A 25,341-nucleotide genomic window follows, 5' to 3' on the forward strand; every position below is an offset into this window, starting at 1 on the left:
GATCGAGCATATCTTCCACCTTCTTTTTGAAAATGTTATCCCCCCGGCAAGGTATATCCGCAATCCTCTGCTGGATCTAACGATCCAGGTCAGAGACATGCAGCCATTAGAGCCTGCGCATCGCATGTAGATCAAACGTATCATAAGCGCCCCTGGCCAGGAATTTATGACACGCCTTCTGCTGCCTGACCACCTGGCGAAAAGGCTCGGCCTGCACTAGAGGGAGGGCATCAAACAAGGTAGATAGCTGCCTTACCGAGTTCTGCAAGTGAATGCTCGTTAAGATTGGATATGAAACACAACACCACCAAAACACGCTCACTGTTCATTAATGCATCAATACATCCACTTCTGAACTCTCATCCCCAGTAATCTCACCTCACTCATACCTTTATTCACAGAAATATGTATACCATATGTCTTCGTGTCTTAATATTGCCCTTTTAGCTTCCCGTTGTCTCTTTCCAATGTTTCACGGTTTTGTTCCATTGTTATATTCCTTAACGATACTTTGATTGTCTCGCATAACTCTTCACAATGTAATCCATAACCAAGTTGTAACAAATTGTACTTCCATTATTCATAATATATTGTAAGCCACACTGAGCCCGCAAAAAGGTGGGAAAATGTGGGATACAAATACAATAAATAAATAAATAAACATGGGCAGCGAGCATAACTGCCTGATACGTCTTCCTCCCAAAAGAATCCAAGGTCCTAGCTTCTCTGCCTGGGGGCGCGAAGGCATAGTCTCTAGTACTCTTGGCTCTTTTGAGGGCGGAGTCCACCACCATGGAAATGTGGGGTAACTGCGACCTAATCAACCCAGGTTCACCGTGGATCCAATACTGGGAATCAGTCTTCTTTGGGATCATGGGACCAGACAGAAGGAACGACCAGAATCGCACAAGGACTTCCTTGAGTACCTTATGCAAAGGGACCGTCACAGCTTCCTTAGGTGAAGAGGTGTAGTCCAGGACCTTGAGCATCTCAGCCATCTCAGCTCATCCTCCACTTCCATAGGGAATGGAATGGCCTCAGCCATTTCCTGCACAAACGAGGAAAAAGAGAGGCTCTCAGGAGGAGACAGCCTCCTTTCAGGTGTAGGGGAAGGTTCAGAGGGAATCCCAAAAGACTCATCGGAGGAAAAGTATTTGGGATCTTCCTCTGACTGCACAAACTGATCAACAACCAATCACAATCCTAAAGGGTTGTGTAAGGTGAGTAAATAACAATGAAGAAGCGGGAAAAACCCTCAGAAACCAAGGTATTTACCAAGGTCTGACCAACACGACATTAATATCTATATAAGATTTTTTGTCTGTGATCTAATCTCTTTCATAGGGTTTACTTTCCCACTTTCTTACAATCAAAAATGCCCATAATACAGCCTTATGTTTCAAAGAAGCATTTCTGAGTATACACACTTCAAACAAGCCAAAACTAAAGCATGAATTAACTTAGCTTATAGCGCAGATGGCTTGATAACCCCAATTCAACTGCACATTTTTTTCAACGGGGCCCAAAATGTTTCACCCACTTCAGGGCTTCATCAGGAACCACCAGTTTGATCATAATGGGGGTGTTAATCTAAATGGAAAACAGATGTTAAACTCATAACTTTATTGCTAACACAACACTCACTCAAACATTGTTGCACTCACATTCTACTTAAAACACAAAATACTAAATACAAGATACAAAACCCACCCAACTCGTGGCACTTACTTCCTGCTGATAAAGCTTCACTAGGAAATGGCGACAATCACAAACGTTCACCAAACTTTCCAAGTATAAAAGCGCATCAAAATTAACTGCAACCAATCACTATATTAGAAACAACCAACGTCATTCCAATCCCGACTGTTAAGAGATATTGATTGGCTGAAAGTGCGTTGCTATATTTCAAAATGTATGCTTACAGATCATATACCAAATTAAACCAAACCATAACTTAAAGGCTTACATGAATCTCACAAATCCCAAAGACTTTTGAAAAATCGCTGTTCTAACTCCCAAGGGTAGTAAACTCGCAATAGCGCTAACGTCATTGCGCATCTGACGTCATTATGTAAACGGAAAATCACTACAGCGTAACGATGTACACAATATTTTACCGCTGGACATCACTAAATACAAAAAATAATTAAAAAAACAAATAAAAAACATCAACGATAGTAAAGATGTATTTTTTAAAATCCGCTACTGCGTTATTGCTGATATTTAATTAATGCTGATGTCATCGTGCATCTGACGTTCCCATCCAGGCTGATGAATATAGCGATATAAACAGAGTCTTGTATTAAATATTGCTGAATGAATAAAGAATCAAAAATCATCTCTTAAAAAACATCCAATGTGATAAACATTTATTCATGAACCCACTCCTGCACTACTTCAGCATTTGCACAGCATTATCAAATGCAGAACCGTCATATCACAGAGCACTCACAAACTTCATTTCAAAAATATCACTGATAATCCCTCACAGGTGAAAAAATATATCATATCACAAGTATCTCATCATTGATCACTTCGTAACGTTAGTGATACTTAAAGATGTAAACAAACAGTATTAATAGAAAGTATTCCATTCTATATTGTTGTTAAGACCATAAGGTTCCATGTAGGCATAGAAACCTATGGAACTTTGGAAGGCTAAGTGCTTTGAAAATATGCCTCATGGTGTTAAATGTAAAAATCCATCTGATCTCTTTTCTTTGAAGTAATAATTTGCGATTGTCATCCCTTAAAAGGGGCTCTACTCTGTCAATGACACAACATCTTAGATCTTCAAATATATGTTTAAATGTCAAACATGTTCTAACTAAGGGCTCCTTTAAAACTGATCTTTGTATATTAGACTTATGCTCAGATAGCCTAATTCTAAGCATCCTAGTTGTCATACCAACATAAATCTTATTACAAGGGCAAGTGATAGTATAAATCACAAAATCTGTTGAACAATTGGAACAAATTTTCAATGGATAAATAACATTCATTGCTGCACTGACAAAAGATTTTGCTTGTAGCATTATCTTGCAACTTTGACACTTGCCACATTTAAAGTGACCCACAACTTAGATGATCTCTTCTTTCTCAAATCAGAAGGACTCAATTTTTCTTTTTTTTCATTTATAAAATTTTTATTGATCAAACAGGTTTACAACATTCCAGAACCATAGGTTCCCTCAACAATTCAACTTATAAATATATGAACATTTTTCCACAAGCCTCTTTTTTAGGACTCAATTTTTCTTTCAAGTTATTCGCTCTTGAGAAAGCTATTCTGAAATTTTTCTTACAAAAGATGGGAGAAGACTGTATAATGTCCCATCTGTTTTTTAAGATGTCTGCTATTTGTGTTCCAGCTTCAGTGTACTTAAGAACCATAGTAATGGTATCTTTGTCAGTGTTCCTAGGAGAAGTAGTAGATAACAGTAGATCTCTATTGTTATATTTGGCTCTACGGTAAGCTTTAAGTATCTTCTTAGAATATCCACGTTCTTTCAGTCTAGTCATAAGTTCCTTAGCCTGTAATTTGAATGTTGTATCGTCACTACAAATTCTTTTAATCCTTAAGAATTGAGAAAAAGGTAAGTTGTTCCACAGGTGTTGAGGATGACAACTCTCATGATGTAAAAATGTAATCCGTTCAGTCTTCTTATGATGTACCTCGGTGGAGAATCCATATGGGGTTAATGTTACATCAACATCCAGATAACTGATGTAAGTATCTGACAAATTGCTGGTGAATTGGATGTTATTATTACAGCTGTCAAGCCAATCAACAAACAAAGAAAAATCTGACGACGTACCCCTCCACAGAAGAAAAATATCATCAATGTTATCTCCACCAACAGAAAATCTGGGCACAAAAAGGAGAAGACTATCCACTCTGCTTCAAATTGTTCCATATATAAATTGGCGACCCTCTATCATTTTGGTCGCTCTTCTTTGAACCTTTTCTAATTCTGCGATGTCTTTTTTGAGATACAGCGACCCACAATACTCAAGGTGCGCATGCACCATGGAACGATACAAAGGAATTATTAGTATTTTCGGTCTTATTCGCTATCCTTTTCCTCATAATTCCTAGCATCCAATTTGCTTTTTTGGCTGCCACTGCACACTATGTAGAAGATTTCAGTGTATTATCTACAATGACACCTAGATCTTTTTCTTGAGTGCTGACCCCCAAGGTAGACCTTAGCATCAGGTAACTATGATTCGGATTATTCTTTCCAATGTGCATCACCTTGCATTTGTCCACATTAAATTTCATCTGCCATTTGGATGCTCAGTCTTCCTATTTCCTAAGGTATTCCTGCAATATTTCACAGTTCGCACGTGTTTTCACAATCTTGAATAGTTTTGAATCATCTGCAAATTTGATCACCTCACTCGTCATTCTGATTTCCATATCATCTATTATAATAAAACTCACCCTCAATGTTCTGAAGACAACGTTCTGAAGTCACTCAGTCACTCCCTGAAGGGTTCATGGATTCATGGTGGTGAAGCCACAACACTGACCATGTCTCTCTGCCCCGCCCTCGCATTACGGACCAATCAGAAAAAAACACCCTCAACATTCTGAAACACAAAGGACCATCACAACACCGTTCCCAGGCAACACTAGGCAACGTAAGACGGACCAATCAGAGGAAACTACATGACAATAAGGGAGGAGCATTCCCCAGCAGAATGGCTCATTATCTGAGCAGCATGGAGAGCACAGAACCACCGCTGGAACGAGAGAAGAATATTCCTGCTGTGGGTATGTGCAAAAATAGACCCCGGGGGGGGGGGGGGGGGGGGGAGAAATTTTTAAATGCCTAATGCCAGTACTGAAGAGTGCCAGAGGGCCTATAGCACAGACTATATTTGGGATCGCTTGACATGGAGTCAGAGGAGCCGGAAAACAATGTGCCCGTCACCATCTGGGACGTGGGCGAACAGGACAAGCTGCGGCCCAGCTGGAAGGATTACCCGCGACCCAGCCAGCAGCAAACAGCGACCAAGGACAGCACAGCACATCCCCCAACCCCCAAGCAAACAAAACAAAACAAAAAAAAGACACACATCAACAACCTGCACACACACTGCACCCTCACACACACACACAAAATAACTCTGTGACACATACACACACACAAAAAAAAGCCACATGCTAGCGCCTGTTTCATTGGTTTCGGAACCGGGCCTTTTTTTACTAGTTTATAAATATGTTAAATAGTACCTGTCTCAGTACTGATCCCTGTGGCACTCCACTGTTCACCCTCCTCCATGGACAGAAATGACCATTAACCCTACCCTCTGTTTTCTGTCCAATAACCAATTCCTAATACACACCAGAACCTTGCCTCCTATCCCATGACTCTTATTTTCTCAGAAGTCTCTCATGAGGAACATTATCAAAACTATCTGACAATCTAGATATACATCATCAACCGGCACACCTTTATCCACATGTTTATTCACGCCTTCAAAGAAATGAAGCAAATTGGTGAGGCAAGGCAGCTGAGCCCATGCTGACTCTGTCCCATTAAATCATGTTCATCTAAGTGTTCTGTAATTTTATTCTTTATAATAATTTCCACTATTTTGCCTGGCACAGACGTCAGGCTTACTGGTCTATAATTTTCTGGATCACCACTAGAACCCTTTTTAAATTTGGCGTCATGTTGGCCACCCTCCAGTCTTCAGGTACTACAGACGATTTTAATGACAAGTTACATATTACTAAAAGCAAATCAGCAATTTCATGTTTAAGTTCTTTGAGTAACCTTGGATGTATGCCATCTGGTCCAGGTGATTTACTATTCTTTAAATTTGTCAATTTGGCTCAGTACATCTTTCAAGTTCACCGAAATGTCTTTCAGTTCCTTCGCATCACTACCCTCGAAAACCATTTCCAGTACAGACAGATCTCTTACATCTTCTTCAGTAAAGACAGAAGAATTCATTCAGTTTCTTCACTATGGCCTTGTCCTTCCTGAGCGCCCCTTTTGCTCCTTCATGATCTAATGGTCCTACGGATTCCCTTGCAGGCTTTCTGCTTCTGATGTACCTGAAAGCTGGCTGAGGTTTTCCCTTCTTTCCACCTTTGCAAATATGTGGAATGCATCTGGACTGGGCTTTCAAGATGGTATTTTTGAATAACATCGATGCCTGATTTAGTGTCCTAATCTTTGAGGCTGATCCTTTTAGTTTCTTTTTAACCATTTCCCTCATTTTATTATAGTCGCCCTTTCAAAAATTAAATGCAGCTACAGTAGATTTCTTTTGCAGGTTCATACTAGATAGTAGCTTAAACTTGATCATGTTATGATCACTATTTCCCAGAGTACCTCTCGCACTATGCCCTGCACACCACCAAGGACCAGGTCCAAATTGGCTCCCCCTCTTGTTGGTTCCTGGACTAGCTGCTCCAAGAAGTAGTTGTTTTATTACCTCTAGAAATTTTATCTCCCTGATGTAACATTTATCCAGTCAATATCGGGGTAATTGAAATCACCCATTATTATAGCATTTCCCAATTTGCCAGCTTTCCTAATCTCTGTAAACATTTCTTCATGTTTCTTCGTTCTGTCCCGGCAGACAGTAGTACAGTCCTACAAGAATACTGCTTCCCTTCACACATGGAATGTCTATCCATAATAATTCCACGCTATCTGTTTCATGTGGAATGTTTGTAATTTGACTCAATTCCCTCTAACATATAGAGCAACCCTCCTCCAATTTCATCCTCTCTATCATTGTGATACAATTTGTACCCTGTTAACACAGTGTTTCATTGATTGTCCTCTTCCCACCAAGTCTCTGAGATGCCTATTACATCTACCTCATCATTTAGTGCTATATATTCTAACCCCTCCATCTTATTTTTTAGGCTTCTAGCATTTGTATACAGGCACTTCAAATTTTTTTTCCCCCTTTCATCTACAAGCTGCAAAAGAAGTTAAAAGAGATAATGTGCATCCTTTATTCTGTTCTCTCATTAAGCACACCTGGCTTACTTTCAGCACTGATGAAACCTCTCTACTGGGATTCCCTAAATGTCCTGTTTCAATAGTATCCTTCAAGGATACTCCACACCAAACCATGTGCTCCTGAGCGACTATCAGCTTTTCCCCCAATTCTAGTTTAAAAGCTCTTTTATCTCATTTTTAAAAGTTAGCGCCAGCAGCCTGGTTCTATCCCAGTTAAGGTGGAGCCCATCCTTTCGGAACAGTCTTCCCTTTCCCAGAATGTTGCCCAGTTCCTAACAAATTTAAATCCCTCTAAGTCTAGACTAGGTCCTGCAGTGCCTGATAGAGGATGTTAATGCTATGGTACAAAGTTCAAATTTAAAACTAGGGGAAAAGAGTATGGATATTAGTTGATAAAGTTTTTTTGTTTTTTTTTTAATTTTTAGAAGTCTTTATTGAACATTGTTAATTCTGAACATAGCGTACTTAACACATTCTCAATACTAAGTTATCCAAATACACATAGCAATGTGCCAAGTACATAACAAAGAGTGCACAATAGCGTTTGCAATGCATAATCAAATACAGAATTTACTTCAACTTTTTTGTTTTTGTGAGTGTCCTCCCATTCCCTGCCTATCACCCTCCCCTCTAATACCTCCCTCCCCCCCCTAAATCCCTATCCCCCCTCCCCTTCCAAACCCTTCGCCTTTTATCCAGGATACGCTTTCACAAAGGGCCCCCAAATCCCTTCCCATTTATGCAAAACTTTCCTTTTCACAGCCGTCAGTCTCTCCATCTCACATATATATTTCACTTTTGTAATCCATCCCGCTATTGGAGGGACCGATGCCACTTTCCAATTCTTTGCCAAATTGATGTGGGCTGCATGTAAGGATCCTCTCACCAGAAGCCACTGGTTTAAGGTGAGACCCTCTGGCCTTTGTCCCAACAGGAAAATGAAAGGATGCCACTGTACAGACTTCCCCACCCATAGTTGCAAACGTGCACGCACTCCCTTCCAGTAGGCTTGTACTTTAGGGCAAGACCACCAGATATGTCCCATCGACCCCACTGCTCCACATTTCCTCCAACAGTCTCGTGACACATTGGCATACATATGGTGCAATCGCATAGTTGTAAGGTACCACCTGTAAAAGACTTTTATAGCGCTTTCCTTTATAGCTACTGCTATAGAGGACTTCAATATCCCTCTCTCCAATTTTACCCAGCCTGCCTCTGACAGGGTAAACTGTAGTTCCCGCTCCCAGTTCACTCGATGCAAGATGGAGGGTTTAAGTTGTGCCATCGAATATGCATATAGTTTCGTTATCATTCCTCTCGTACTTTGTGAGGCCACACACACCTCCTCCAGAGGATGTATCTCTCTATTCATTCAGCTCTGAGCTGTTTTTCTCTGGCTCCCGTCTGCTGGCAGGGGGATATAAGCCACTTATCTGAGGTGATCTGCCAAGGATGATAAGGAAAAAGCTCTCTTGGTCAAAGACAATTTGAGTCTTCATAGGAAACAGACGCCTTTGAAAATATTTAAGAAGAATTTGTATTTGATGAACTTTCCTAAGACTGAAATTTCTGCCAAGGAGATGAATATTTCACTTTTGTTTTGAAAATGTCATCTGAGGCCCCATCAGCTTTGGTTTGGGCTTTATACTAAACCTTGATCCAGGTACCTATGACATCTTCTGATTTCTTTAGATCAGCGGTGGTCAACCAGCATGTCGCGAGCACCCAGGAGGTGTGCCGCGGTGCTAGCACACAATGTTGACCTTTTTTTTTGGTGGCAGGATTTCTTCACTTTTTCCCTTCCCCCTCCCTTCTGCTATGGAGCCAGACCTCATCCTCCTCTGACCACATGATTCAAGCACCTCTCCTTAGCCAGCCCCCCTCCCCTGCTGGTCAAACCTTCCCTTCTTCATCGGCAGTCATCGCAAACTGCCTGGGCTCACCCAGAGCCTCTCAGCTGCAGCTGTCCTGCTCTCATGTAAACAAGAAGTTGCATTAGAGGGCGAGACAGCTGCAGAGGCGAGGCTCCGTGTCAGCCCAGGCAGTTTTCTATGACTGCCGCTGCTGAGGTTTGACTAGCGGCGGAGGGGGGCTAGCCAAGGAGAGTTGCTGAGGGCCGCAGATCAGAAGAGGGTGATGTTCTGGATCCATGTGGGGAGCTGAGGCGCTGGAGTCATAGGGCAGGGAGCTCTGGATCCACAAAGGGCGGTGGTTGAGGTGCTGGAGTAGTGGGAAGGGGCTGAGGACAGAAGAGGGTGAGGTGCTGGAGTTGTGGGGGTTCTTTGTATCCACAATGAGGTATGACTGAGGTGCTGGAGTTGCGGGGCCTTCTGGATCCGAAAAGGGGGGGGTGGCTGAGGCACTGAAGTAGTGGAAAGGGGCTCAGGACAGAAGATGGTAAGGTACTGGAGTAGTGGGAGTGGGCTTAGGGCAAAAGAGGGTTTGGTGCTGGAGTCACAGGGAAGCTCAGGGCAGAACAGGGAGGTGCTGGAGTCATGGGGGGGGGGGGGGGGGCTGAGAGAGAACAAGGGAGATGGAGGCAAAGGGTGGAGAGGTGCTGGACCTGCAAGGGGAGAGGTACAGGAGAGATGCTGAACCTGTGAGGGGAAAGGGGACAGGAGAGATGGGTGAAATACCGGACTAAAGGGAGAGGTCTGGGGAAATAGGGAGCCTCCATGCTGTGGAAGGAGGGAGATACCTGGATTGTGGGGGATGGAGGGAAGAGAGGAGACATGCATCACAGGAGAAGCAGCTATACAAACCCTGATGCCATGCTCCCTCCTGGGTTGTTTAGGTGGTAAATAGCACTTTAGTAGGCTTTCAGTTCCAGTGCATGGTTTGCCGCAAACACAACCCAGGAAGGAGCACAGCATCAGGATGTGTAGCTGTGTATTTTGCTGCTGGGCTGTATTTCCTGCGGTTGCTCTCTCAGCCAAGCTACAGCCTTGCTAAACATTAAAGCTGCGCTTTTCTTTTTTTGGGGGGGGAGGGGGGGGAGTACAGAGAGTTAGCAACATAGTGGTAAAAGGGAAGAGAAAAGACAGAGAGCTGCTGCTCCACAGCAATGAAGGAGAAGGGAGAAAGAACAGGAAATTGCTGGACCATAGGAGTGGAGAAGAAAGAGGGACAAGGAGATGCTGGACAACAAGTGTGGGTGAAGAATGAGATGCTGGGCTACAAGGATGTGGGAAGGGGAAGGTAGGAAAGATGTTTGTTATGGTGGAACCATGTGGGAGAGTCCACAAGGATTCTCAAGGAGATGAGTGAGAGGAGGATGATAAGTACAGAAGGTAGCGGTAGTAATAGGGAGTGGATGAAAGAGAAGTGAATAAAAGGCCAGCGAAGGAGTGAGTCAGGAGAGCTAGGGGGAGAGAGAAGGCGATGGAAACTTGATAGGTAAGCAAAATATAGAGGACTGAAGAGTGAGAGGGTGGAATATGAGTAGGCAGATGGAGAAAAAAAAAGAGAGGAAATATGTCAGAGAGCTGTAGTAAGGGAATGGAAGAAGATAGGAGGAAAGTGGAGAAAGGACAAATGGACAGCACCCACTGGAAAGAGAGCAGAAGACAGACAGGAAAGCAGTAAAGAGAAATTAAGACAACAAGCTTTGAAAAATAAAATGCCCAGACAACAAAGGTAGAAAAAAATGTTTTATTTTTATTAGGTAGAATATGTTAGCTCTAGGAAACATGCAACACAGATGTCTTTGTATTTTGTTTAGTAGAAAAGGAAATGCATTTGTTTTTATTTCTCCTATGAAGTGGTACATGCCTAGTTTGATTTCTTGGGGGTCCCATTTCAATTTGTATATTTATATTTCCATTTTTAATTTGTGATCCCTTGTTCTGTACTTGGTGAGGGTTTGTCTGTGCATTGTAGGTGCGGTATTCTGTTTGTTTGTAGTTTCTGTGTAGAACTGTGTAGCAGTCCCACTTGTTCTGTTTTACCTGTAGTAGGTATACTGGTATGCTAGGGTCTCGTGTAATATTTGTAGTGCTGCATGTTCTTAGGCAAGGTTCATGTTTGAATCATAGGAATTAGTGATACTGTTGTAAGGTAGATTTGCTAAATGTACTTTGATTTATAATTTTTTCAGGTTTTATATTTTACAGCTTGCCCAGTAGTGGAGAGATTTATGTTGCTATTACACTCCAATAACATGAGTATCATAATTTTATTTGCTTATTTTTATATGGTAATTTCTATGGAGAAAATATGCTAGTTATGATCTGTGCCTGTTGTTGGGGGGAGATAGGGTAACCTGTGGGGATGCAGAGCATGTTTAAATTTAATTCATAAGAACTGCTATACTGTATCAAAGCAAAAGATCCTTGACGGTCATGTATGTAGTGTGTCACATATGCGATCATCTGCCATCAGGTGGATCCAGAGTGCCGACTGAAAAAAAGGTTGAGAACTACTGCTTTAGATAGTTTTGATTTACCTGGATTTTTAAAGTCATCTCTAGTCATCCCAAGCCACCATGATGATTACTTTTGTGCTTGACCCCAATTGTGTTTGGGTTCTTAAACTATTTTGAGCATAGGGAGGAACTATTTCATAATACTGAGGATTTTTTCTGATCTTTCTAGAGTTAATTAAAATTAATAAGTTAATAAAAAAAGAAAACAATAATTCCTCTTTATGCATCCTTGTGTCTTGCAAATTGGGGCCTTGCAATTTTGGAAAATTCTGTTTAAGTGTGTAGTGAAATATGTTTTTTGAGTGATAAGTATCCACAAGAATCCAAGAAACTGGTGGCTTCTGATTCTCCCTCCCCCTTTTTGGATGCTGTAGATTAGTTGACCCTGGATGATATAGATGCCTCCTAGCCAGTGTGTTTTTTCTAGCAAAAAAGGTGCCGGTACTCAAATGCTAGGCCACCCTTCAGGGGTGGGATGATCACTGAGGGACCCACCCCACAATAGCCAGGCCCCCTACAACCACTCACAGAATCTATGACAAGGTAGAATTGGTGTGTAGAGCCTGAGCTCTTTCAATAAAACTTGGAGTCCATGGGTCAATTTTAGCAGAGAATGGAAAAGGTGCTGGTACTCAGTACCCCCTCAAAAAAAGCCCTGCTCCTAGAATGCTAGCAGCAATTTGATAGCTTTTTATTAATATTGGGGTTTTGCACTTACCACAGGTTCAATGCCCTACATTTACTGGACTGCATTACCTACAGTGGCAGATAGCGCAGTCGTGCATTGCCAGTGCAGGTAACATGGCACAGGCCCAGCACAAGTAAACAAGTGACAATGCCTCTGGGGCAGCGCATCTAACCATACACATGCCTCTGCCTCCCGACACCCCAATGTGCACCCGATCACCTCCAATTGATCCTCGTTGTTAAAGCTCCAGTCTGCCTTTTAAGCCCCATCACCTGGCCTCCCTGAGTGCCCCCCTCTTTCATAGTCTGATCTCCTTCTCTCCTTTCTCATCTTTTAAAACCTCCTTTTTTTTCCCTTTGCTTTTGGTTTTTCGCCTCCCTTTACTTAGTGCAGGGTTGCTCGCCACCGGTCACCTGTTCAGTTTGACTATTTGCTTGTGTGTTTGTTCTAGCATGAATGTTCTGTCCTATAGTTGGAGTTCTTTTCTGCTTCTATTTTTATTTTTATTGTGAACAGTAATCTTTTTGTAGAAGTGGCGGTATATTCAAAATTTTAATAAACAAACTGGTAGAAATATGGGTGGTATAGTAGTCCCGGGTGGCAGCGATCCCCCTTCACTGCTACCTGGGACCACTAATACTAATGATTTCTACTTGTATGAACTGGTAAGTTTGTGATTGGGAGCAGTATTATCGCTGGGAGGGTTGGGGTTTAAAGGCAGCGGGAGCTGGTGCTGTTTGGGTGTTGGGGAGAGGGATCGCATTCAGCAGTGCAGGTTGGAGTGCTGCCATGTACCTTGATTTGACAGCAACCACAATACCTGACTGCCAGTAGCATGCTGCACTTACTGCCTGTAGTAGAACTACACACCTTCACCTATCCACACCAAACCCAGAACTTGCTCATTACCAAGTTACACAGCTAATGCAAGATTATTATGTCAGTGGTTGCCTTTTTAATTCAGAAGACAATAGCATGGGTCTGCACTACTGTCTACAGTGCTGTAAATCCCACATTAGCTGCTTAACACAGCTTAGTAAAAGGGACCCATTATGTTGAAGTTATTGTGCTGTAATTCGCTTCTCCATTATGGACTTATCAGAACTTTATTTTTATCTTGTTCGCTAAAACACTTCTCTAAAAGCCCATGAAAAAGATAAAAGCTAGTCCACTGTACACAAGTACCAAGTCCCAAACAACTTATGGGGACTGCCACTTGTGTGAAGGTCTCTTGGCAGACTATTAGTGGGGTGGTTTGCCACCGCCTTCCCCAATCATCTTTACCCACCAGCAAAAGCTGGGTATTTCATTTACTGATCAAAGTGGATGGATGGATGTCTGTGTTGACCAGAAACTGGCTATCTGACAAATTCCAGCCTGGGATATGAACTCAGGTCACAGGCACAATAGGCAAGCAGGTCATCACTCTTCTCCAAAAGCCCATGAAATATAAGCATAATTAATGAACAGTAGAGTATAACTACTGGAAAGGAAACTTTGTGACCAGATGGAGAATACTACAAGACCTGTCTGAATCATTCCTCAACAAAACAAAACAAAACTGTGGGGATCTCACAGTACCAGGGAACACAAGCAGCATACATTTTTCTAGTTCTAGCTAGGGAGCTATCCACAGTGAGATGCTACTGATGTCATTCCACATGAATGAATGATTGCTTGTCGAAGAATTGTAGATTACAGCTAGCTATTGGAGAACACCAGCCCATACCAAACAGTGTTGGTAAACACAGGTAATTAAACTATACATTTATATATTAAAATCATTTCCCTCTCTTCAATCCATAAATGTTCTTAGTAGGTTATGATATTAAAATACACATTACATAAAAATAAAAGTATGAAAAACAAGTCAATACATAAAATAAATGTCCAAAGAACTAAATATGAATACAACCAATGACTCTGTCTCCTCCACAACACTCAGTGCAGAGTGAAGTTTATGCATCAAAACACTGATGCTGTTATTACATCTTGAAAGTACACAGGCATAAATAAAATGATTTAACCACCAAGCAAGCAACTGATGCAGAAAAATGTTATGATTTAGTGTAGTGGCTTACTCCAGATTTTTTTTTTTTGTTTTGTTACATTTGTACCCCGCACTTTCCCACTCATGGCAGGCTCAATGCGGCAAGCAATGGAGGGTTAAGTGTCGTGCCCAGAGTCACAAGGAGCTGCCTGTGCCGGGAATTAAACTCAGTTTCTCAGTTCCCCAGGACCAAAGTCCACCACCCTAACCACTAGGCCGCTCCTCCATTTTCCCATGCTAGTCTTATTTCTGTTGTAAAAAGTATCCTAGTGTGGGAAAATCTCGAGTAAAATCCCACTGTGCTAAAGGATAGTGCAGTAGGCAAGCAAAATTCTCAAATAAAAAATAGCTCCTGATGTAAAAAAACTGTGCTAGAATTCTGCAGATTTACTCTAATGCTGTATCTTTATACCAGCTCAGGGGTGGTGTAAAGACACAACATAGTAACATACATACATAGTAAATGACGCCAGATAAAGACCTATACCAGTGATGGCGAACCTTTTAGAGACCGAGTGCCCAAACAGCAACCCAAAACCGAATTATTTATCGCAAAGTGCCGGTACTCAGTATGGGCGGGGTCACCACATATGACTCCACCCCTATGATAGCCACACCCCTTACACCAGCCATGGCGCATATAAACAGACATCATTGAAAATATTATACTAGTGTAGGAGAAAAAAATAACATGATTTTCTTCCATTATAAATCATTTCTGTAAGCTGTTACAGCTCCAGTATGCCCAGTGCAAAATAAGACAGCAGATGTAAATTCTCCAATTCGACATATTCCAAACACTAAAATGAAAATAAAATGATTTTTCCTACCTTTGTTGTCTGGTGATTTTGTTTTTCTATCCATATTGGTTCTAGTCGCTGATTCTGCTGCTCTCTATCTGTTCTCTTAACTCCGTTTCCAGGGCTTCCTTTCCATTGATTTCTTTACTTTCCTCCTTTCTTCTTCATTTCTTGCCCTCCATCCATGTCCAGCAACCATCCTCTCCCCTCCAGCCACACATGTCCAGCAGCCCCCCTCTCTCCCCTGCCCTACCTCCCAGCACCCGGCAGCACCCAGCACCAGGCCTCCCTCCCACCCAGCACCCACCATCAGGTCTCCCTCCCACCCAGCAGCACACAGACAGCACCAGGCCGGCCTCCCGCCCTCCCTCCAACCCAACGAGCATCAGGCTGCCCGCCCGTCCGTCCTCCCTCCCTCCCAGCACCAGGAACCCCCCCCCCTCCTCCTAAAGTTTAAAAAGCGTACCTCCTCAGTCGGGGTTAAGGCGGCGTGCGTCGGCAGCGAAGCGCCTGTGCTTCGCTCGACGCGCCTTCGGCCTTCCCTGTCTCTCAAGCTCTGGATCCACAAAGGGCGGTGGTTGAGGTGCTGGAGTAGTGGGAAGGGGCTGAGGACAGAAGAGGGTGAGGTGCTGGAGTTGTGGGGGTTCCTTGTATCCACAATGAGGTATGACTGAGGTGCTGGAGTTGCGGGGCCTTCTGGATCCGAAAAGGGGGGTGGCTGAGGCACTGAAGTAGTGGAAAGGGGCTCAGGACAGAAGATGGTAAGGTACTGGAGTAGTGGGAGTGAGCTTAGGGCAGAAGAGGGTTTGGTGCTGGAGTCACAGGGAAGCACAGGGCAGAACAGGGAGGTGCTGGAGTCATTGGGGGGGGGGGGCTGAGAGAGAACAAGGGAGATGGAGGCAAGGGGTGGAGAGGTGCTGGACCTGCAAGGGGAGAGGTACAGGAGAGATGCTGAACCTGTGAGGGGAAAGGGGACAGGAGAGATGGGTGAAATACCGGACTAAAGGGAGAGGTCTGGGGACCAGAGCCTGAGAGACAGGGAAGGCCGAAGGCGCGTCGAGCGAAGCACAGGCGCTTCGCTGCCGATGCACGCCGCCTTAACCCCGACTGAGGAGGTACGCTTTTTAAATTTTAGGAGGAGGGGGGTTCCTGGTGCTGGGAGGGAGGGAAGTAGGGAGGGAGGACGGCTGGGCTGTTGCTCGTTGGGTTGGAGGGAGGGCGGGAGGAAGGCCGAAGCCGCCGAACTGGGAGAGTGGGCGGACCAGCGATGGCGACGGCGCGCGTGCCCTCTCTGGCACGCATGCCATAGGTTCCCCATCACTGACCTATACGGTCCATCCAGTCTGCCCAACAAGACAGGAAAAAGGAGTTCATCTGAAGTGAACTGTGGCACTTTACTTCAGATGACTCAAAGATCACTAGTGGCCTGATGCTACACCCCCACCCCCATACCAAAATGTCCATAGCATTTCGTTGGTGGCCCCTTACATCTCCCCCTGATACTCCAGAACTCTCCCCCTACACCTTTAAAGTTTGGAAACAGGAGAGATGCCCATTCACTAGGTAAATCTCTCTTATCTGCACCCTTCTCCTCCACTGCTAACTCCAGACTCCATTCCTTTTATCTTGCTGCATCATATGCCTGGAATAGACTTCCTGAGCTGGTACGTCAAGCTCCATCTCTGGCCGTCTTCAAATCTAAGCTAAAAGCCCACCTTTTTGATGCTGCTTTTAACTCCTAACCCTTATTCACTTGTTCAGAACCCTTATTTTATCATCCTCACTTTAATATTCCCTTTTCTGTTTGTCCTGTTTGTCTGTCCTAATTAGACTGTAAGCTCTGTCTAGCAGGGACTGTCTCTTCATGTTCAAGTGTACAGCGCTGCGTGCATCTAGTAGCGCTTTAGAAATGATAAGCAGTAGTAAGTAGTAGTAGCAGCAGCATTTGCTCCTGTCTCCATGCAGTCATCCTGAAAAACGGTTGCACTGACCCCAAACAATACATCCCAGGACACTCTGAATGGATTCAGTTGCCACCATTTTCCAGGACGGTTGCACAGAGGCAGGAATGAGCAGGCACATTTCTGCATCCCAAATTTTAAAGGTATACTTGTGGGATTCTCGGGGGGGGGGGGGGGGGGGGGGCTTATATGCATCAGGGAAATTTCTGGGATGGGGTGGAGGAGCTCTGAGGATTCCAACACATTTCCCTTCCTGTCAGTGCTGAGCTAATCCCTGAGCTAATAATTTACTCCTGACGCAGCACAGCTGCATCCTATCACAGCAGTGTGCACTGCTTTTTTCTGGTAATGTACACTTTCGAAACAGTGGCAATTTGCATGTTGCTTACAGTATTGGAGAGCAATATTTTTGTGTTAGGAAACCATGCACAGAGCTTTAGTGGATGGCTCTAGCACAAGATAACTTAATTGGCTTCTAAGCTTAACAACTTTAAACAATCTGACACAAAATGGACAACCAGTGAAAACTCTACAGCATGGGTTTAATGTGATATTTATGTAAACAACCATAAAACACATAACAACCTCATAGGCAAACCTAGAAATAAGCCATTAAAATACCTAAGAGTGGAAAAAAATCAAAGCCTATAAAACAATGTCACTGGGTAAAAGCAACAGTTTCAAAAAATATAAAACCTTTAGCTTAAACATGATTACCTGTGGATGGTACACACTGAGTGATTTCACTTTGTGCAAAGGTAATAACACCTTCAATAAGAAAATTTTGTGCTCCTCTTTTAATGGTAAGGCAAATCCATTTATTATGCTGTAGACAAGAAAAAAAAGAATTTTATCACTATTCATGTATAATTTAACATTAAAAAAAATACTGAATGCATACAAATGAAGATTTCTTTATTTGCTCTCTTTGGCCATGAAGATATTTTCAGTATAAAACAAAATGGGCCCCAATTAAAAGATCTCATACGTAAAACATGTATTCAAATATACACTACAAGAAAAACTCACTACATGTACATATAACCTCCTGTTAGGCCCAGATGATCAAAAGCAAATGCGGGCACTAGAGGCCATTAGTGCCAGACTAGCGCCTGCTTTTGCCTGAGCCCCAGGATCACAGCTGGCCAGCGCGTGTAATAACGCACTCGCCGGTTCTGAACTCTAATACAATGCAAATATATGCTAAACAGGGACATCTGTGTTTCACCCCAACGCTCAGCGGGCAGCACACCAAACTAAAACGCTGCTAACGCTGTAAACCCTACTCCAGCTCAGAGCTCGCGTTAGGGTTTACAGAGCATTGGGAAGCCCTGTCCAGTATGTATCTGTATGCTAAGAGGCCCCCCATCCCCCCCCTCGCCAGAAGAGCCCGGAACCGACCCCCCCCCCTCCAACAGAATAGAGGGCTGGACCTTCAGCCCTCCCCTGGTGGTCTAGGGACACTCCGAACCCCCCCCCCCCCCCCAAACGTACCTTCAAGGATGGAGGGGAGTGTAGCACTCCCTCTTCCTTCTAGCGCCACCTCCAAAAAGACAGCACCCTACCCACTGCATCCTGGGATGCACTGGGCAGGACTTACATACCATATAAGGAAGCCATTTTGGAGGCGGCGCTGGAAGTAAGAGGGAGCACTACTCCCTCCTCTGTCATTGAAGGTACAGAGAGGTCGCTACACCACCAGGGGATGGCTGGAGGTCCAGTCCTCTATTCTGTCAGAGGGGCATGGGGGAGGTCCACTGGACTTCTAGTCCCTTGGCATGTTTGTCAACAGGTCCAAACTTTTTTTTTTTTGACAGCCTGGACCTATCAAACAACTTCTGCAGGAAGATTGTGCCTTGGGCGCATGCCCAGGAACAATCCTCCCACATAAGTAACCCTATGATCAGAGCTAATAGCGTGCATGAGCTTTGATCATAGGGGCGTTATTGCCCCCCATAGTTCCAGTGCTAATTTTGGAGTGCTGTTTGGAACAGTGCAGGGCTTTTGATCATCTGCACCTGAGAGAGTCAGTCCCTGTAGAAAGTCACTGGAGAAGTGACTGGGAGGAAGCCCCAGCCCAAGGGGAGTAGTTTTGAAATAAAATGCAAAGAGATACTACTACTATTACTTCTACTATTAAACATTTCTATAGCGCTACTAGACTTACGCAGCGCTGTACAAATGAACATGAAAAGACAGTCCCTGCTCAACAGAGCTTACAATCTAAATTGGACAGACAGCTAGGGGTGGGGAAATTGATAGTTCTAGAAGACTGAAGAGTAACAAGAGGGGGGGGGGGGGGGAGTTGGAAGGAGATACGTGTTTGCCCTTTAGAGGGGTTTCTGGTTGCCTGCAAGCCCCTTCCAAGTGACCTGAACAAGGAGAAAGAGGATTCCATTTAAGAGAAGCCAGCCTTTGGCTGCAAAGAGGAGCTGTGGCTCAGCAAAGCAGCAACTGTGGCAGAGGAGAGTTATGGGTGGGCAGAGGAGAGACCCAGCCCGGGAGTGTAGGACAGGAACCAGGGAGTGCCCATCCCAGTCCCAAGGTGAGCCAACACAAAAGTCACCTTGGAGGGGCGTCAGGCCAGAAGGGTCTGGACCTGTAAAAGTGAGGAGCACAGCCTTTGGGACACTAGTCTCTGGGATAGGCATGGACAGGAGTTTATAAAAAGTGTAAATAAACCTGCTGAGAAGCCTCTGTACATAGAAACAAGGAAGGAGAATACAGGAGTTTCCATTGAGGAACACCAGAAGGATTGTGGTTTTAAAAGACTTGCCCTAAATGTTAGAAAGTTGATCCTTGTTGATGTTCCTATTTTTCCAGAGTTGAAGAATAAACCATTTGAGTCTGTATGAACTGCTGACTCCAGAGTGGGTTTTGGATTTTTAGAGAATATACGTGTTTTTTTTAAACTTGACTAACTTAACAGCCAACCATATTTCCCATAGCAGCATTTGGACTTATTTTTGAAGTTCCTGGGGGAGAAGAGGGTCATCCTACCCACTAACACTTCTTTCCTCAGATAGAGGCACTACGCGCCAAGCGAGTGAGGGAGGGTCTGACAGTCTGCCCTCCGGGGGGGGGGGGGGGGGGGGGGGGGGGGGGGGGGGCGGCGGCTCCAACCTGCTCAGACCTTGGACACAGAAGCACCCAGGTAAAGGGAAATTACATATAAAAACAGCAAAACCTGCACTGTCAATTTAAATTGTACATTTATAATGTTTAAGATACATGCTTCCAGTGCACAAAACAACTTTAAAATATTCATCATTTGGTAAAGTTGTTCTCCCCTTGTATGCAAAATCCTTTTTCTCTTAGAAGAAAGAGTAGAAAGGCTTTTCCCTTTGCTCCAGGGGACTTTTGAAGTGATAGTTTTATTTTAAAAACTTGTTTCTATATTTAGGAGCTGCTTAACATTCTTACTGGCACAATTGTTTATATTCTGCCAACTGAAGCTCACATGAGAGACAAAGTCAGTTCAGTATATATTTTTTCACTTTAATTTTTATTTTATTAAATTATTAAATGAGAAAGGAGAAACTTTGCACAAGCTTAACAAAAAAGAATACATGATAAGATAACAGGACATCCAAAACTATGTCCGACAAAGTTACATAAATTTATCTATCCAGCTTATTTTCAAAACAGAAAGACGCCCATATTTCGACCCAAATCGGGAGATGAGCGTCCGTTTCCAGTGGGCGCCCAAATCGGTATAATCGAAACCCGATTTTTGGCGTCCTCAACTGCAGTCTGTCACGGAGACAAACAAAGATCACTGGGGCATGTCGGAGGCGTGGCAAAGGCGGGACTGGGGCGTGGTTATTGGCCAAGGAGAGACGGGCGTCTTTAGCTGATAATCGAAACAAGAAGGGCGTTTTTGATGAGAATTTGGTCCGCTTTATTTGGACCCTTTTTTTTCAGGTCCAAGTCCCAAAAAAGTGCCCCAACTGACCAGATGACCACAGGAGGGAATCGGGGATGACCTCCCCTGACTTCCCCAGTGGTCACTAACCCCCTCCCACCAAAAAAAACCCACTTTACAAACTTTTTTCCCCAGCCTGTATGCCAGCCTCAAATGCCGTACCCACCTCCATGACAGCAGAATGTGTTATATCCTCTGACAGCCTTTCCCTGGTTCTGATGTGGGTCTCGGGTGAGTGTGACACCTTTTCTGTTAAGGGCACTGCAGAGTCACATCAGCAATGCATTGTGGTGGGTGTAGGGTATTGGGCTCCGTGATTCCACTAGCTTGTGTTAAATGCTCACGATGTTGGTAGTTGGTAGGCTCTACTCCCATGGTGCTTTTCCCTCTGCTTACTGGGTCAGAGTGTGCCCTGTTTTGTTTCCGGTAGTCCGTGAGGTAGTGGCCATTTGTGTAAGACACTTTTAGATCCCTTTCATGTGTTAGCCACGTTACAGCACTTAGTTCTTACCTTGAATGTTGCTGAAAGAGGGCATTGTACACCATTCTGCCAGCTCTGACCTACTGCTAATCTCAGTACCAGCGAGACTCGTTGCCAGTGGGGCACAACCTCTGATCTGCAGTTAACTGTGAGTAAAGGTGCTTATTCAAATAAAGGACGTTTTCAGCGAGATTAGTCTTCAGGTGTCAACTGATGTGCCAAGGTTATACACCAGCAACAAGTCCTGTCCCTGGAGCACTTTTAGTGGGTACTGCAGTGCACTTCAGGCAGGCAGACCCAGGCCCATCCCCCCCCCCACCCGTAACACTTGTGGTGGTAAATGGGAGGCCTCTAAAACCCACTGTACCCACATGTAGTTGCCCCCTTCACCCCTATGGTAGTGTTGTACATTTGTCCCTCCCACGACCAAATGGCTTGGATTGGAACGTTTCTGAGCTGGGCGTTTTTAGTTTCCATTATCGCTAAAAAAAAAAAAAAAAAAAAAACGCCCATCTCAGAAGGGACCAAATCCATGGCATTTGGTCCGTCCAAACCGTATTTTCGAAACGAAAGATGGACGCCCATCTTTTTCGATAATACGGTCTGTCCCGCCTCTTCACATACCCGTTTTCGGACATAGACGCCCATGGAGATGGGCGTTCACATTCGATTATGCCCCTCCACGTGAACCCCAATAGGTCCCACATACTGCATGCTTTCCTAACTATGCTTCTATACATAGGAACAATACTTCAAACTCAACAGCTATACAGGTGCAACTCCCTACGCCCCCTACAGTTATAAATAAAAAAAAATTAACAAATAACTTTGATAACTCACACTCGCATGCCCTGTTCCCCCCCCAGTCTTAACTTATAACTAAGCCGAAACTCGATCCACTAAACCCCCCTATCCCCCCAAACTCACAAAACTACAACATAACTATCAAAAACTCAATGAAGGTGCATGAAGATCAACTAAAGCCCCCAGGACAGGGAGATGGCGTGAAAGAAAGGAACTGAGCACCAGCCACTGCAAAACATGCCACCTAGGGCAAAGGCCACCTTCCTGGAATTGAGTGACAGCAAAACACTGAAAAAGGAGTGAACTACTTGGAGGTGAAGATACCCGTCTCCATTGAGAATACTGCCCATTTAACCCCACTCTCTGTCCTATCCTTCAACCAGTTTTTAATCCACAATAGGACATTTTCCTTCTATCCCATGACCCTCCAATTCCTCTGTAGCCTTTCATGAGGTACCTTGTCAAACGCCTTTGAAAATCCAGATACACAATATCAACCGGCTCCCCTTTGTCCACATGTTTGTTTACTCCTTCAAAGAATTGAAGTAAATTGGTCAGGCAAGATTTCTCCACACAAAAGCCGTGCTGACTTGGTCTCAGTAATCCATGTCCTCGGATGTGCTCTGCAATTTGTTTTTGATAATAGCCTCTACCATTTTCCCTGGCACCGACGGCAGACTCACCGGTCTATAATTTCCAGGATCTCTCCTGGAACCTTTTTTAAAAATCAGCGTTACATTGGCCACCCTCCAATCTTCCGGTACCACGCTCGATTTTAAGGATAAATTGCATATCAGGAAGTTACCGCCTGGGATTTGGTGCCCCCTTGAGGGAAAATATAGTGTACCCCAATATCTACCTTTAAGTTTAAGAATTTCAGCAAGGGATAACTTTAGTTTTTTTAACAACACTATATCAGCGTGAATATCTTTCATATGCTTTAGTATCCATTTGCGTTTTTTTGGTGATTCATTCTACTCACATTCCATGTGGCCAGCTTATATCCCTCTATCACCATGGTTAATTGTAGCAATCCTGCACAGCAACCCTCCCCTTTCCCCTGCCTTCCCCCAAGAATCATGCCTTTCATCCCTCCCCCTCCATACACCACTCCACTCTAAATCTCCCCCTCTACACCTTCTACCTCCCCCTCCTCCCCAAGAGGACAATCCCCTTTCCCCTCATCACCACTGTTATAGCTTCTCATCCTCCCGCCCCCCCACTCTCCCTGTCTCCCATTCATTCCCACATATTTCACCCTCATGAAGACCATCGCATTCACACCTGCTTTTACACTAACCCATCCACTTTGCATCCTAAGCCCACAATGAAATGCTATCACAGAGCACCCTTCCCCAACCACTCAGTCCACCTCACTAAGTCCTGAGCATACTATGGCAGTACTCAAAATGTTGATCTTGGTCTCTCTGCCGACGCCTGGTGGTGTGAAGGTCCTTGTACTTCCTCAAGAGCCTCATTTGAGATGAGAACCATGCCTCCCGCTGCTCCTGGCGCTGTACTGTGGGTATCCGAAACCTTGAACCATCCGATTCCTCCTCCTCTGCCATCTGTGCTACAAGGGAGACCATTTCTACTGTGCGAAAAGCTTAGCCTTCTGAAGGAGTTGTAATGTCTTTGTTTTTTGCCGCATTGCTATCCCTGTGCCCTAAAATTTCTTGATGTAGATGGTCCCAACGGGACACTGCGTCCTTGGTCTCCCACTTTCTATATGGTTCCTGTTTGTTTTTGAGTATATTCCAGTGATTTAATAATGCTCTCAATGTCTTTAACGGCATCGAAAAATGTTTGCCCATCCTGAAATATTACCAGCCTGGCTGGATACCACAGCCACATCTGGAGGCCTCATGCCATCAGCACTTGTTTGTATTTCAGCAACTCTTTACGCTTATGCATAGCTTTACGATAAATGCCTGAGGGGGTAAGACAGAATCAGGCCTTGGGCATAGCTCTCTATGCGCCCTTCCAATTTCAAACCCTTGGCTGCGCTAGCAAGTCTGGGAAACAGGAATTCAGTATTTTCTGCACAAATGATATGGGCTGCCCCACTTCCATGCCCTCCGGAATGCCATAGATCCTAATGTTGGAGCGTCTTTTTTCTCCAAATTCTCTAATTTCTCTGTGAGCGTTTGAATCAATTGACTTTGAGAGCTCAACATGTCTCCCTCTTGCTCCTGCGCCATCTCTGTATCGTGGATTCTCCCTTCCAGACCATCCACGCACTCCACCACCACTGCCATCCTTTTTTCCAGCTGACTCACCACCATTTCTGCAATCACCAATTTCACCGCTCTTAGTTCTTGCAGTACCAAAGTCAGCGCATTGACTGGGGTTTGGCTTGAGGGTGCTGTCTGCGATGGGAAGTGCTCTCTGCTTGTACCACATTACATAAGTATTGCCACACTGGGACAGACCAAAGGTCCATCAAGCCCAGCATCCTGTTTCCAACAGTGGCCAATCCAGGTCACAAATACCTGGCAAGATCCCGAAAAGTTCAATACATCTTATGCTGCTTATCCCAGAAATAGCAGGACTGCTGCTCCCAACTGCCTCTAGCTTAGGGGCTTTACCGGCATATAGCTCCTTGATAGATGGGGTAGGCTTGCTCTTTAATATTCGCAGTATAGCTCCTTGCCTGTGTCTTAATGCTTCTCTGAGCTTATACTGAAAATCTTTTTGTCTCTGCAGTGGTACAAAGTTAAGAGGGTTAGAAGCAAGGGCCACAGAGCAACTTTACTCACGTCCGCCCAACGTGAAGGCTCAACCGGAAGTCCAAAGTCAGTTCAGTATGACTATGGGGACAAGTCACCTGATAATGCAGCAGGGTTGACACACCAACTCCCATCAAGAAGCTGCTAAGAATACAGAAGGTAAAAAATACAATACAATTACATTTTCCAAAAGGTATTATGTGGGACTCTTTTCTCCATTTCAGAGAGACATTCTTAAAAAAAAAAAAAACAAAGCCTTCTCCAAATGAATAATAATCTTATAGCTTGTGTATAAAATATATGACCTCTAAAATAAAAAAAGATTTTTCTAAAGCGGAAGCAAAGTGCCCTTTCTCCTTGAACTCTGGGAACTGTTTTTAGCAAGTCAACTGATCAGCACTAATGAATGGAAAAGGGATCAAAATATTAAGTGATTACTTCCAAGGAAATTCTCCATCTTTCATCTACACCTAAAGCATATG

The 25,341-nt window shown here is 44.1% G+C and overlaps 1 protein-coding gene across 5 annotated transcripts in view; it reads right to left on the bottom strand.

Moving 5' to 3' along the window:
• Nucleotides 1–25,341, bottom strand: part of PPP2R5C (protein phosphatase 2 regulatory subunit B'gamma) — a 289,245-nt gene that overhangs the window by 105,132 nt on the left and 158,772 nt on the right. For all 5 annotated transcript variants that reach the window (XM_030215541.1, XM_030215540.1, XM_030215539.1 and 2 more), the window contains one exon: nt 17,638–17,746. In XM_030215541.1, coding sequence (XP_030071401.1) covers nt 17,638–17,746 — 109 coding nt within the window. The remainder of the gene's footprint in view (nt 1–17,637; nt 17,747–25,341) is intronic.

Source organism: Microcaecilia unicolor, chromosome 9, assembly GCF_901765095.1.
Source record: "Microcaecilia unicolor chromosome 9, aMicUni1.1, whole genome shotgun sequence".
NCBI lineage: Eukaryota > Metazoa > Chordata > Amphibia > Gymnophiona > Siphonopidae > Microcaecilia > Microcaecilia unicolor.